The 14712-nt window shown below is 47.1% G+C and overlaps 1 protein-coding gene across 7 annotated transcripts in view; it reads left to right on the top strand.

Annotated features, from left to right (window-relative positions):
* ST3GAL3 (ST3 beta-galactoside alpha-2,3-sialyltransferase 3) overlaps window positions 1–14712 on the top strand; it is a 128428-nt gene that overhangs the window by 39392 nt on the left and 74324 nt on the right. For 3 of the 7 annotated variants that reach the window (XM_074266157.1, XM_074266158.1, XM_074266162.1), the window contains 2 exons: window positions 12278–12325; window positions 14144–14269. The exons of 2 other annotated variants lie outside the window; for them this stretch is intronic. In XM_074266157.1, coding sequence (XP_074122258.1) covers window positions 12278–12325; window positions 14144–14269 — 174 coding nt within the window. The remainder of the gene's footprint in view (window positions 1–12277; window positions 12326–14143; window positions 14270–14712) is intronic. 2 more of the 7 variants (XM_074266161.1, XM_074266159.1) reach the window with 1 other exon arrangement.

Raw genomic sequence — 14712 nt, 5'->3', positions numbered from 1 at the left:
GCTGCAAATCTTTTCTAATTTCTGTCTGGACCAGTGGGTTTGGAGAGTAGAGTCACTTTTTTTGCAGAATTTCAAGCTGATTTACCAACTATGAGTGCCTCAGTGCTCCTATCTTTTCATAGTTCTTCCAACACTGATGGTTATGATTTTGGTCATTCTGGCCATTTTGCAGGGTTTGAGGTGAAACCTCAGAGTTGGTTTACATGATCATTTGAGTTTGTGGTTCTTTTCTGAAAAATATGTTCTAACTTTTGACAACTTATTTATTGAAGGATGACTCTAGTTTTATTTTTTTAACACATATGTGTATGTTCCTCTGTACATATTTATGCCATTTTGCTATATATCTTGGATTTCAGACTTTTATCAGTAAATTTTAATTCTAATATTTTTTCACTTTACAGTTTTTCTTCTTATTCTCTCTTCATTCATTTTATTCATATAAAATCCTATTAATGTTATGCATTTGCAATTTTGTGTTTTATAATTGCCCCCCTTTTATTTAAGAATTATCTCCCTCCCAGAGAGAGGACTGTAGGGAACTGAGTGTGGCACATAACATTGCATCTTTACTCTTTATGTTGTTGTTTGCTTGCATTTTATTTTCTTTCTCATTTTTTCTGGTTTGATTTGATTTTTCTTGTACAGCAAGATAATTATATAAATATGTATGCATATATTGGATTTAATATATATTTCTACTATGTTTAACATATATTGGACTAGGGAAGCTAGCTGATGCAGTGGATAGAGCCCCAGCCCTGAAGTCAGGAGGACCTGAGTTCAAATCTGACCTCAGAAACATAACACTTCTCTCTCTCCCTCTCTCTCTCTCCTCTCTGGGTGACCCTGGGCAAGTCACTTAACCCCAACTGCCTTAGCAAAGAAAAAACAAAAACAAAAACAAAAAACAAAAACATATATTGGACTACTTGCCATCTCAGGGAGGTGGGGGTAAGGAGGGGAAGTTTGGAACACATGATTTTTCAAGGGTTAATGTTGAAGAATTATCCATACATATGTTTTAAAAAATAAAAAGCTTTAATAAAGAAAAAAAAATTCTCTATTTTAGCCTTAGTTATAAAAGATGCCTCATCTCATTCTTTTTTTTTAAATTATTTTCTGTTTCTTAATCATCATAGTATTCTATATGTCCCTCTTCTTCCCCTTCCCTGACAGCCATATGACATTAAAATTTTTGGAGAAGAAAAAGAGAAGGAAAAAGTCAGTAGAACTGATTGATACATTGAGAAAGTCCAGAAACCTTGTCTATGCAATGTATAATATCTGTGCACACTTCCACCTCCACAAAGGGATCTTCTCATGTCTCTTCATATGAGTACTTGATCATTTTGCTTTTGTTAGTCTTTTTCTTTTCTTTTCTTTTCTTTCTTTTTTTTTTTTTTTTTTTTTTTTTTTGGTGTGTCATTGTTCTTCCCATTTACATTATAGTGGTCACTGTATATATTTTTTGGTTCTGCTTACATCACTCCATGTCAGTTCATATTGTTCTTTCCATGCTTTTCTGTATTCGTTACATTCATCATTTCTTAGAGGAGAGTGATAATCCATTACATTCATTTACCACAATTTGTAGCCATTATCCAATTGATGGACATCTATTTTGTATCTTCACAGAAAGTGCTGCTATAAGTATTTTCAAGTATATGGGGGCTTTTTTTGGATGGCTTTCTCAGGGTATAAATCTAGTCTAGCTGAGGTTCAAAGGATATGAACATTTTATTTTTATTTTATTTTCACTTAATAGTCATATTTTTTCCACTTGCATGTAAAAATAGTTTTCAATGTTCCCTTTTGTAAGATTTTGAATTCCAAAATTTTTTCTCCTTTCCTTCTTTGATATGGACATTTTAGCTGTTTTATTTGCATAATTCCAAATTGCTTTCCAAAATGATTGTACCAATTTACAACTCCATTAAAAATCTATTAGGGGGCAGCTAGCAGATGCGGTGGATAGAGAGAGAGCATAGGTCCTAGAGTCATGAGGAGTCATTTACTAGCTTGCCTCCAAAAAACCCAAAAGCAACACTTCCCCCAATATATTAGTATATCTGTCTCACTTTAAAAACTTTTTTTTTTTTAATGCTGTGGCTTTTTATATTCAAGTCATGTACCTATTATTTGAAGATGATATAAGAGATTAGTCTAACCCTAATTTCTGCCAGACTGCTTTCTAGGCTTCCCCACAATTTTTGTCAGAGAAGGGAGTCCTCCTATTTATCAAATACGAAGTCACTGTTTTCAGTTACTTCTCTTTCTTGTTTATATAGTGTTTCATAATGGAGCCCCTTTTCTGTTTTGCTTTGTTTTGTTTTAACTAGTATTAAATAGTTTTAATGACTATTGCGTTATACTATAATTAAGGTTTGGTAATGCTGTGCTCCTCTCAATCATACTCTCTCCTTGGTCTTTCCTTTATGATTCCAGACCTTTTTGTTCTTGTTTTGTCTAGGGCTCTGGAATATCCCCTCCCTAGGTATTGCTATGAGTGTGGCCAAGCGTGTTCCTCATTAATCCTGCAGGCCTAAGGGTTTGTGGCTTTTCTCTTTCTGTGCTCAGAAAATCTCCCACGTCGGTTCTGCCATGAATCAAAGTTAGCTTCCCCAGTCTGTAGTTCAATGAGACCACCTTTTCTCCCTTTTTCAAAACCAGGGCCACACACGCCCCTCTGTCCTTTGCAGTGGCTCGTTTGGTTCCTAGGAAGGATCCTCTGAGCTCCCTGCCCAGAACTTGGCAGACCCTCCAGGAGCCTTCATCAGCTTCAGTTGGACAAAGGGATGAATCCAGTGGGCTGACCCCTGGGCTGAGGGAGCCTGTTGGCTACCATGTGTTTTTGTTTTTTTTTTAATCATAGTCTATTTAAAGACTTGTGTCGGAGAGAGCCATCTGCACCCAGAGAGAGGACTGTCAGTACTGAATATGGATCACAATATAGTTTTTTCCCCTTTTTTTGTTGTGGTTTGCTTGCTTTTTGTTTGTTTCATTTTCCATTTTTTTTCCTTTTTGATCTGATTTTTCTTGTGCAGCATGATAAATGTGGAAATATGTATAGAAGAATTGTACATCTTTAATATATTTTGGATTACTTACCGTCTAAGGGAGAGGCTGGGGGGAAGGAACGGAGAAAAATTTGAAACACAAGGTTTTGCAAGGGGGAATGTTGAAAACTATCTTTTTATGTATTTGGAAAATAAAAAGCTGTTACTTGAAAGAAAACAATCATAGTCTACTTGAGTCAGGGAGTCTCATGTTGGAAGATTTCAGAAAAAAAAATGGGGAGTGGGGAGTCATGGAGACAGAAGCAGAGCTCAGCCTGGGAGAGGAGAGGAGTGAGGGCAAGGATGGCTAAGTGGTGCAAGTGCAGAGAATCTGGAAGTCCCGAGTTCCAATTTGATTTTAGACTCTTAATAACTATATGATCCCCAGGCAAGTCACTTGACCCTGTTTGCCTCAGTTTCCTCATCTGTAAAAAATGAGCTGGAGAAAGAAAGGACAAGTCACTCCAATATCTCTGCTAAGAAAATCCTAAATGGAATCAAGAAGAGCTGCCCGTGGCTGAAATGACTGAATGAGGGATGGGGGAGGTGAAGAGGATCTTTTTGTTAATCCTTGTGATCTAATCACAGTAATCTAATTTTTTAAAAAATGTGCTTCTTTGATTATTTTGATACATAGCTTGGGACCTTTGCTTCTGTCTTTGACCTTTGGGGTCTGCCAAGTACAGGGATTTGCTGGGTCAAAGGCCAGGGACAAATTAGTGACTTTTCTTATATTGTTCTAATGGAAATTCAGCACAGTTGGGTCACATCACCCTTGTGGCTGTTCCTCCATGGACCTGTATTCTCAGTCTCTGACACTGAAATCTTCCACCCCTCAAATGCCTTTTCCTTCCCTTTTCTCTTCCCAGTGTCTTTTCCTCCTTCCATCTCTCCCAATCTTTTCTGCTTCTGTTTTTGTTTCTATCTACATTTAAAAAATTCGTTTTTGAAGAGCCAAGAGGGGCTCCCTACATCCATTCCATCCTTTGAAGAACCTGGACTGTGGAGAGAAGGACCCTTGGCTGCCCAGACTCATCACTCCCTGGCTGGGCCTCCGAGGGACTTGCCTATTTCTGAGATGCCCAGGACTTTGGCTCACATAGACCACAAGGGGTCCTAAGCTTCACACACTCATCCATAGGTACCTAAAGGAAAAATATGGCTGTTTGTACAGTAGCCACCCCTTTCCAAATGAAGTTGTTGCCTTGCTTGGGTACCTGCAGTCTGCTAGGGAGAGATACCAACCTCCTGGAAGGTGCTCCTCTGGCTGCCTTGTGCCGTATGAATACTTTTGTCTGGAGCTTTCTGGGGTCATCCAGTCCCAACCACTGATTGGTCGGTTCTACTGCTTCCTTTCCATATCCTCGCTTTCCTGACTGCGCTGCTTGGTTCCTTTCTCCAGTTCTGGCTCTCCTCCCATGCTGGGCAGTCCCTGTGGCGATCAGTAGGGTACAGAACAGTGACTTTGCAAACCCCTGGGGGAGAATGGGGAGAAGGAGCCGCTCACATTTGCTTGGGTGGGCCAGACCTCTGAGGTTTCTGCCAGCTCTAGATCTGGAACTCGCTGCTCTAGGCCCTCCACCTCCCGACCCCGGGCATTTCCTCTGACTGGGCCCATGCCTGGAATTCTCTCTCTTCTCATCACTATCTGCTGTTTCCCTCAAGTGCCTACACGTCCCCCCAAAATCCCATCTTTTACAGATAACTTTTTCATTCTTTCTTAACTCTAGTGTTTTTAAGAACAGCTGGAGGGCACAGTGGATAGAGCACAATGGATAGAGCACAGTGGATAGAGAGGACCTGAGTTCAAATCCAGCCTCAGATAGTTGACATTAGCTGTGTGACCCTGGACATATCATTTAACTCTGATTGCCTCTCCCTCTCCCCCCAGAATTCGAATGCTTTCCCTTTCTTCAGTATTTCCTGTTCCTCTGCCTAGAGCTTGCTTGCATGCCATTCTTTTCATGTTGTCTCCCCTGTAGAGTGGGAGCTTTTTGAGGGCAGCCTGTTTCTGCCTTTCTTTGTGTCCCCAGGCTCATTTGCCTATGAGCACTCAGGAGGGAGCCAAGCAGTTCTTGGGGTGAGTGTCCAGCCTCTTCAGGGTGGCAAGACTCTTCCAGATTTCAGGATTTTGAGAGTCACTCCAAAGCTTCTGCTAGTCGTCATGAAGGGCAGGGAGACGCTTCCCTGTGCCCAGGGCTAAAGGGTCTTCCTCGGGCAGGCCGCCAGCTGTGAGCCCAGACAAACCGCTGAGAGGGCTCAGCCCTGGTTTTATTCAGAGGCCCTATCCGAAAAGGAAAAGCCACTTTGGAAACCAGAAACAGGAAATGTCTGATTGTAAAAGCGATTTCCTATATTGTCTCAGTTTTCAGATGTAATAAACTGCATCGCCCATTGAGCTTTACTTGATGGATCTGTGTGAACCCTGGGGAATGTGCCTAGCCCGGCCCACAGCATCCTCCTTGACTACCAGCAGGAAGCAGTCTGTCCTGGGGGGCAGAGGCAGGAGCCCTGGATTTTTGTGTGTAGATAGTAGAGGCCCAACACCTTTGATTGATTCCAGAACCCTTCCCAGAGGCTCTGGCAAATCCCAGGGCCCAAAGCAATCAGCATTAGACCATGTGGAGGCCCTCCCTATCCTCCGGGATCTCCTCCCTTCACCTGGACTCTGGCCGGCTCTCCGCCGTGACCGGAGCAGTCAGGCATGCTGCTGGCATGGGACCTGGCACAGAACCTGCCCAGCAGCCTTCTGCTTCGTGCCGTGTTAGATATTGGGAATCATGGTGTCCTGAGTTTTCTGTGCCGGGAAGCCTTTTGAGGAATTTCAAATGATTTGATGTGTCTCTTGGGGAGACTCCGGGGCCAAGGAGAAGAGTATGACAAGGTGGATTGTGCTTTAGCATAACCCTTGATGAACAAGGCCTTGGGTAAATGCACTTGGGTTGCCTGCGCCTTTCAGGTAACTGTGGGACCAAGCAGTCCCACAGGTTGCTGTGCTTGTAGCCTGCTAATCTCATGGAGGTTTTTTAAAAGATGGAGAAGAGTGCGTGTTAGTGACTGATCTTGGCTCAGCAGGCGGATCTATCAGTCTGATGACTGGAATAATTGGCATTTAAACAGTCCTCAGAGTTCCCCACGCGCCTTGTTTGGTTAAGGCCGGTGCTGAGACAAATATTCTCCTCGGCAGAGACATCTGGGTTTCGGATAAGAACATGATGTGGCTCATTCTTGATGTCGCTTGATTATTCTTTGTTACCAGGGTTGGTTGTGGGAGAAAGGGAGTAGGAAGTGATTGAAAGCCTTCCACAATATGGCTTTCACCTGCCTTTCCAGTCCAATGGTAAATGACTCCCCTTTGAGTCAGACTGGCCTTTGGGCTGTTCCCACCACTACCTCTCCCTCCTGTCCCTTAGAACCCCTTCGCTTCCTTCAATTCAGCTGAGGTATCCTTTTTCTTTCTTCCTTTTTTTACTTTTAAATACTATGCTTTTTAAAAAAAAAAGCTTTTTATTTTCAAAACATATGCGTAGATCGTTCTCAACACTCACCCTTGCAAAACCCTGTGTTCCAAATTTTTTTCTCCCTCCCTCTCCCTTGCCCCCTTCCCTAGAGATGGCAGGTAATCCAATATATGTTAAAGATATGCAATTCTTCTATACATATTTCTACAATTATCATGCTATACACACAAAAAATCAAATCAAAAAGGAAAAAAATGAGAAAATAAAATGCAAGCAAACAACAACAAAAAAGTGCAAGTACTAGGTTGTGATCCACATTCAGTCTCCACAGTCTGCTCTCTGGATGCAGATGGCTCTCTCCATTACAAGACCATTGGACCTGCCCTGAATCATGAGATACCCTCTTTCAAAAGACTCCTGGATTTTTTTTTTTTTAAATTGAGTGTTCTTTGTAACAAGTCCCCTGGGTTCTTGTTGTATTCTCTCTGACGGGGATAAACTTCTTATGAGCAGAGACTATTTTGCTGTTATCTTTGTGTCTCATTCCTGGCACATATAGATAGATGTTTAGCAATTGTTTGTTAAAGAGAGAGAGAGAGAGAGAGAGAGAGAGAGAGAGAGAGAGAGAGAGAGAGAGAGAGAGAGAGAGAGAGAGAGAGAGAGAGAGAGAGAGAGAAACAGAGAGACAGAGAGACAGAGAGACAGAGAGAGACAGAGAGAGAGATAATGGTTACTGACATTTTCACAGGTACAATTTTTTCCCAAGTGTTTGATGTTTTGAAAAAAGAAGGGGAAAGTTGGTATAGAGGTGGGTAAATGCTGACATATTCTCTGTAGCAGTAAGGCCTAAAATCTTTCCCACACCACTGGCATCCTGCTTTTCTGCAGACACAGTGTATGTCGGTATCTTAGCAGGCTTACAATTGCATGGTCTCCAATACGGATCTTCTCTATGTGTATTTGCTCTAATTGCCTGCTTTTCTTTGTCATTTCTACCTTCTTTATAAACACCTTGGGGCCTATGATATCAACATTTATTAAGCATCTCCTCTATGCTAGATGTTATACTAAAATGCTGGGGATCCAAAAAGAGATAAAAAAAAAATCAGTTCCTGCTTTCAAGGAGCTCACAAGGAGGAACTGATGAACTAATGGTTCTCCTGGCTTTGATGGAGAAAAGTTTATTGTAATAATCTTTGCAGATCTTTTCTATTTTTCTTCTGTAATTAGTCTGTTTCTAAACTTGAAAATTCTTGAGATGGCTTTTGTTACTTGGATCTCTTGTTAAGGTTTCTTTAAATTGCTTTTATTCTTTGCCACCTCTCTGCTCTATGATATGCTAAGTGTGTATAATGGAATAATGATAAAGAGGTGCACTGTGAGTGTCAGCTGCTCTGCCACATGACAGTGAGACACCGAAGGCAAGATTGTCATCTAGAGAGTGGATGATGACTGGTCATCTGGCAAGGGCCGGGCACAGTGCAGCCTGAGGATGTAGAGGGCTACCCTCGGAGTCAAGAGGAGCTGTGTGACCCTGGGCACTCGCCTTCTGTGAGGTTTAGTTTCCTCCTCTGTAAATAAGAACAGTGTCGTCCTCACAGGTTGTTTTGAAGATCAAACGAGATAAAGAGACCTTAAAATACCAAGTAAAAGTGCCCTCTTAGGGTGAAGAGAAACGGCAGCCTCCACAAGGCTGAGCTTTGATGAAGATGTTGAAGATTGTGAATCGGTGAGATCCCAGAATCTTCATCTTGGACATCTTTTGCTCTGTCAGCCCAGCTGGTTTCTGTGGCTCCCTGGCCTTGGCCAGCTGGGCCTTCCTCTGTCTTTGTTCTCTTTCACACCATGTCTGGGAAGAATGAATCCTTTGGCTCTCAACCCAGCTCTTTTAGCTCTTGTGCCTGAGCAGCAGGGTCTGTGACTTTGGAAGGAAATTGGTCTTTTAGCCATTTGTTGAGCAGTGTAAGCTGAACTCTCGGTTTTCTCCTAACTAGAGGGAGGGAGCACTCAATACTGGCTCAACTTAGATTACTTGGATCCAGAAACATTCTGTTAAACATGTAATCTTTGCTTTTATATTGTACGTGTACTTAAAGCACAACCTCTTCTTTTTTATTATTATTATAGCTTTTTATTTACAAAACATATGTATGGGTAATTTTTCAGCATTGACCCTTGTAAAATCTTCTGTTCCAACTTTTCTCCTCCTTCCCCCCACCTCTTCCCCTAGATGGCAGGTAGTCCCATACATGTTAAAGTATATGTTAAGTCCAATATATGTGTACATATTTATACAGTTTTCTTGCTGTACAAGAAAAATTGGATCTAGAAATAAAGAACCCGCGAAGGAAAACAAAAATGCAAGCAAACAATAGAGAGAGTGAGAATGCTATGTTGTGCTCCACACTCATTTCCTACAGCCCTCTTTCTGGGTGTAGATGGCTCTCTTCATTACTGAACAATTGGAACTGGTTTGAATCACCTCAATGTTGAAGAGCCACGTCCATCAGAATTGACCATCGTAAAGTCTTGTTGTTGTCCCGTACAATGATCTCCTGTTTCTTCTCATTTCACTCAGCATCAGTTCCTGTAAGTCTCTCCAGGCCTCTCTAAAATCCTCCTTCTGGTCGTTTCTTATAGAACAATAACATTCCATAACATTCATATACCATCACTTATTCAGCCATTCCCCAATTGATGGGCATCCACTCAGTTTCCAGTTCCTTGCCACTATAAAAAGGGCTGCCACATTTTTACACATGGGTCCCTTTCCCTCCTTTAAGATCTCTGTAGGATACAGGACCAGTAGGAACTCTGCTGGATCAGAGGGTTTGATAGCCCTTTAGACATAGTTCCAAATTGCTCTCCAGAATGGTTGTATCAGTTCACAACTCCATCAACAATGTATTAGTGTCCCAGTTTTCCACATCCCTCCAACATTTGTCATTATCTTTTCCTGTCATCCTAGCTAATCTGAGAGGTGTGTAGTGCACAACGTCTCCTTTAAAGGAAGGAACTACACTGTAGCTGTTGGAACATGGTGGTCTCAGAGACTCATTGGTTTTTCCTATTAAATAAATAGTATCCACAGAGCTGGAATAGAATGTTAACCCATGGGATGACAGTGAGGATCCAAAAAGATCTTGACATTGAACTGGACTGAATAAGATAGATGTCAAGGTTCGTACTTGGGTTCAAACAATCAACTTCACTAGCATTTCTATATGAGGTCATATGCCTAGGTATGTGTTCTCTGAAAAACACCCAAGTTTTGTACCAGGAACTACAAGGACTGGGGTAAAGAGTATGAGACGACAGCCCCCTCAAACAAACCCACTCTTTGGTTGTATGGTGACAGGAGGGGGATGTGGTGCTATGGGAAATAACTAAGACAATGGTGATAGAAGTAGAATGTATTTCAATCCAATCCAACACTCATTTATTATAATGCAAGACATTCTGATAGAGAATACAAAACAAAAACAGTTCTCACATTACATTCAGTCTAAAGTTATCATTTCAAAGCTTGAAGTATGGATGTGACAGACTGCTGGAGGGGATGGAGTGCACCTGGAGAAGTCTTGTGCATCTAAAGGAAAGGACTTTAAGGTGGAGAGAAAGGGGTGGGCCTGGTGCCTCCACAGAGACATCCCAGAGGCCAGTGATGATGTAGGACAAGAGGGAGCTGTGGAGATGCTGTTCTGTACCTTCCTTCCTTCACTTATTCATTCATGCAACTGGTATTATGTACTTTCTGTGGAGCAAGACTCTGGGTTGATTGTCAGCAATGAACAGCAAAACAAAATAAATCAGTCCTCAAGGGGCTTACAATGAGGACGCCTGTATTCCTTCCTAGAGAAGCTCCTTGAGAAGGCCCTCATCCACTCCCTTTCCTCTCCTCTTCTTATTCAGCCCAACCCCACCTCTCCAGAGATGCTAGTCGGCTCTTCGTGGCCAATTCTCACCACCTTTTCTCAATCCTTGTTCTTGACCTCTGGACAGCCTTGACACTACTGACCAACCTTGTACTGGTTCTCCCCTTCCTTCTAGGTTTTTGTAACCCTCCTCTCTCCTGGTTCTCCTTCTCGTCTCTTTTGTTAGATCTTTGTCTGGGTCCTAATGGCCAAGTGTAGATGTCCCACGGGCCTCTGCCCTGCCCCTCTTCTCTTCTCCCTATATTCTGGTCTCCTCGGCTCTTGTGGATTCAGTCGCCGTCTCTGTGCTGATGATCCTCAAATCTCTTCTCCAGCCTGAGCCTCTCTGCTTCCCCCCAGACGCCCCTCTCCACCTGCCTCCCAGAGACATTTTAAACTCACTCTGTCCAACAGTGAACCATTTTCCTCCAAACCTTCCTTCTCCACTTATTACCATCCTCCGGTTTTTTGGCCTCACATTCAAGGCGCCAGTCTTGACTAATCATGCCCACATACAGTCTGTCTCCGCTATGTTTCCCACATTCTCTGCCTTTTCTTCTTTGAGCCTGCCACCCTCAGCTTTGGGCCCTTCTCTCTCCCCACTGGGGCTATCACAGTAGGCCGCTGATCGATTTCTCTTTACCAGGTCTCACCCTGGCCCAGCCCACCTTCCTCTCAGCCGCCAAAGTCGGCTTCCTGAGACACAAGTCTGCCCATGTCACCCTCTCCTCTCAGGAAGCTCCTGTGTCTCCCTGTCACCCCCTGGGTCAGAGTTCAAGCCCTCTGTTGGACATTCTAAGTCCCTCAGAACCTGCTTTCCTGACATTTCCAGTCCTCTTGCCTGCTCTCCACTCACTCACCCACTCTTCTCTTCGGCCCCTGGCTGCTCTGGGCATTATCCCCCATGCCCAGGACGTCCTCTTGCTTCATCTCTGCCTCCTAGATTACCCAGAATAATCTTTAGTTCCAACTAAAATTCCTCCTCAAGAAGCCGTCCGTGATTCACCTCCAAGCGGGGTGCCCCCCCCCCCGTGATCGTTTCCAGTGTCTGTAGCTTGTTGGTACGCCGCCGTGGCTCACGCATTGTCTCCCACGGAGCTTCTCGAGAGCAAGGACCATTAGCCTTCCTATTGGTGCTCACTAAATACCCACTCAGTGCTTGCCGCATGGTGAGTGCCCGATCGTCCCTTTTTCTACCGGTTTCCTTGCCATTGGAAGAAGTGTGTGATTTGCTCTGGACAGAGCTGGGCTCTCTGGCTGAGCCCTTCTGCTCAGTGGGAGGAGATGCTCTAGCAGTGGCCACTGCCTGCCCTGAGCGGGGTGAGGGAGTGAGGTTAGCGGGGTCTCTCTCAGAGGGGTCTAAGCGCCCAGCAGTGACTTCTCTGGGCCTTGGTGACGGGGCGAGGGGGATGGCTCGTGACGTTCTCACTAATAGCTTGTGTCATTCCCTTCCCTGCCGAGCTAGTCCCTGAGGAGCAGCCATGGCTCTGTCCTCAGGGATCTTGCAGTCTAGGTTCAGACACCACAGATCTTCAGAAAGCTGCATAACCCCAGAGGACGAGGGGTCGCTCCTGCGTGTTTGGCAGGGGGGCAGAGTCTGCTACCCGGGGGGTGGGCCTGGGGGAGCCCTCCGGCTGCCCCCCCAGGGCCCTTATGGCTCTCCTACAGGGAGTGCTGGCAGCTTCCTCCCAGTCATGGGCAGCCCTGGCTACTGGGCTTCGTGCCGGGGACCAGAAGCACCCCAGAGAGACAAGGGCCATTTTATGTTCTTGGGGGGGAGGGCTGGGGGGCTGAGAAGCCACCAAAAAGGCAAAAGCCATGAACTTGTCCTCTTGTGTTACAGATTCAGGGGCTCTTACCTTTGACTCCGTTGGACGGACACTAGGCTCAGGTACAAACTCCTTCCCCCTCTCTTACCTCTGTGGCCTCAGGCTGGTTTCTGTCTGAGGTGGGGCTTAGTGGCCATGTTGGGAGGCAGAGGCCAGTGAGACCATGAGGTGCAGCTAGCCCAAGGGAGGCCCTTCTGACCTTGGAGCTGGGCAGGGCAGTGCTCCCCCCTGCATGGCCTTCAAGGCCTCAGGAAAATGCCCTCCTCAGGGCTGGACGTGCCTTCATGCCCATGGGGGGCCCCAAGGACCCTCTGGTTTTTAGGGCAGATAGTGCTTGGGGAGCTACCTTCCTTCCCTGTGGGCCCCCAACTGCCTCAATGAGGGGCCTAGGACCCAGGCCAAAGGGGCCTCAGCTCCCAGACAGGGAGGGTAAGGGAGAGTAGCGGGGAGGTCAGGCTTGGGCAGCCTGCTCATGGCCCTTGTACATTTGGACACTTGCTTGATGGTGAGTCTCCAGGATGGACCCAATAGGGCCATGCCCTTCTTGGAAAGGAGGCCAAAGCTGGAACGTCTGTACCATGGCTTTGGCTTAAGGACAGGGGCCGGGGAAAGTGTGGCAGGCGAGGGTCCCGTGAATGAGGCCTTGTGGAGGTCAATGCAGGGCTCCCTGGGGAGGTTCCCTGTGGGCTGGGGCCTAGTGGGTGACTCTAGTCACATAGAAAAGGGGCTGTCACTCAGGACGTAGGCCAGAGAGGGCGGTGTCAGGCCAGGGGGTCCTTTCAGGCTGGCCCAGCCTCTGCCCCATCCCTGACCAGGCTCCCCTGTTTTTAGGGCCACAGCCTTTGTTTCAGGGAAGGAGGGATGCTGGGACCTCCTGGGTTCCTAGGGAGCCCTCAGCTGCTAGGCCCAGACTCCCCTCCAGCACAAAGGGGCTGGGCTCAGGCTTGTGACATCAGCTGGTTTTCTGCTGGTGAACATCAGCTCTGGGGCCGTTAGTGTACTTGCCCGGCCCTGGCCCATCCTTTCACACTCATTGAGGCAAGTGTGGCTCACCTGTCCTCCTCCCGGAAATGGGAAGGGGTCCCTGGCTGACCTGGAGAAGGTTAGGGCTCAGCCTCCCCCTCCCTCCCTCCCCGCCCTGGAGTTGACAGAGGGTTTGCTGCCTTCCAACATGGTCCCTCTCGGGCCAGGGGCCCTCTCTAACCGCCACGCTTGCCTCCTCAGGCCTCTGGCTTCCTAACTCCCCCTTGCACCCCACACTGCCTTCTGCTTGCCAGCCAGTGCTGCTGGGGGCCCAGGTTTCGCAGAGCCTGCCCAGGGACGCGGAGGGAGGGAGGGGGCACCCTCGCTGAGGGCAGTGCTGAGGCTCTCCTGCATGGGTTCGGACTGCTTCCCAGAGACGGCTCCAGGTCTCAGTCAGAGGGAGGAACTTCGAGGTGCACCAGCTGCAGGCCGTTGTGGGCGGGCCAAGTGCCCTTCCTGAGGAGCTTGGACATCGTGGCATCCTCTTGGTATCTTGCGATCCCCTTCGGGCGAGGTTGATGATGGCCTGAGCCTGTCCCATGGAAGCCTCGCGTGATGCCAGAAACATCATGTTTGTGCTTAGCCTCCGTCAGTGTGTAAGCAAACAGGGCCTGCTGCCGCTCCTGGGAGGGGCTTGGGGGCTGCCCCGTGGCTTCTCAGGGCAGCCCCTGCTGACGGGAGGCTCTTGGGGGCCCACCTGGTGGCGGACACAGCTTGTCTCCTCTGCCTCAGAGGCTGCTGGCCAGGCCAGCTGTCTCAGCCCTCCTGCGGCCCCCAGGGCCCCGGAGATGTTCCTCCGAGTGTGGAAGGAGAGGCTGGGCCATCCCTACTGAGGGGAAGCTTTCATTGTCAAACAGGAAGGAGACAGAGGAACAGTGTGGCCCTTGACTTTCCGTCTCTGCCGCCCTCATGCCTTGCTGTGGACTCGAGACAACCCAGAACCCAGAGAGCGATGATGGAGGCCCAGGGCCCGGCCCAGCCCAGTAGGTGTGGCCCCCCCAAGGGGACCTTTTGGTTTCTTTGAGCCCCGACTGCCGTTCCCCTCCCCCCCCATCTCTGGCTGGCAGTGCCCCGGGGGTGTCACTTTGTAAGGCCCGTCCTGGGTTGTGCACTGCTTTCTGAGCCTGCTCCCAGGAGCCCCAGACCCTGGCGTGGCCCGACATGTGGTGAGGAAAGGGTCAGCCTGGCAGTGGAGGATGGTGTGGCACCCGCTGGGGGCGAGGAGGCCGGCCTCTGCCTCTAGAGTGGGGCTTGGGGAACCTCCACAGTGAGGAGGGCCGGGGAGTGCTACAGAGGAGACAACGTGCCCGTGACCTGGCCTTGCTGGCACCTCGTGGCCGCAACACCTTGGACTATTCACCCGCTGGGTCCGGGGAGTTTCCACCTTGTTTGCCAGATTGCTTCCCCTTCTGGGCTAGTTTCCTAT

This window comes from Sminthopsis crassicaudata, chromosome 4, assembly GCF_048593235.1.
Source record: "Sminthopsis crassicaudata isolate SCR6 chromosome 4, ASM4859323v1, whole genome shotgun sequence".
Lineage (NCBI taxonomy): Eukaryota > Metazoa > Chordata > Mammalia > Dasyuromorphia > Dasyuridae > Sminthopsis > Sminthopsis crassicaudata.
This window is presented reverse-complemented; position numbering and strand designations above follow the sequence as displayed.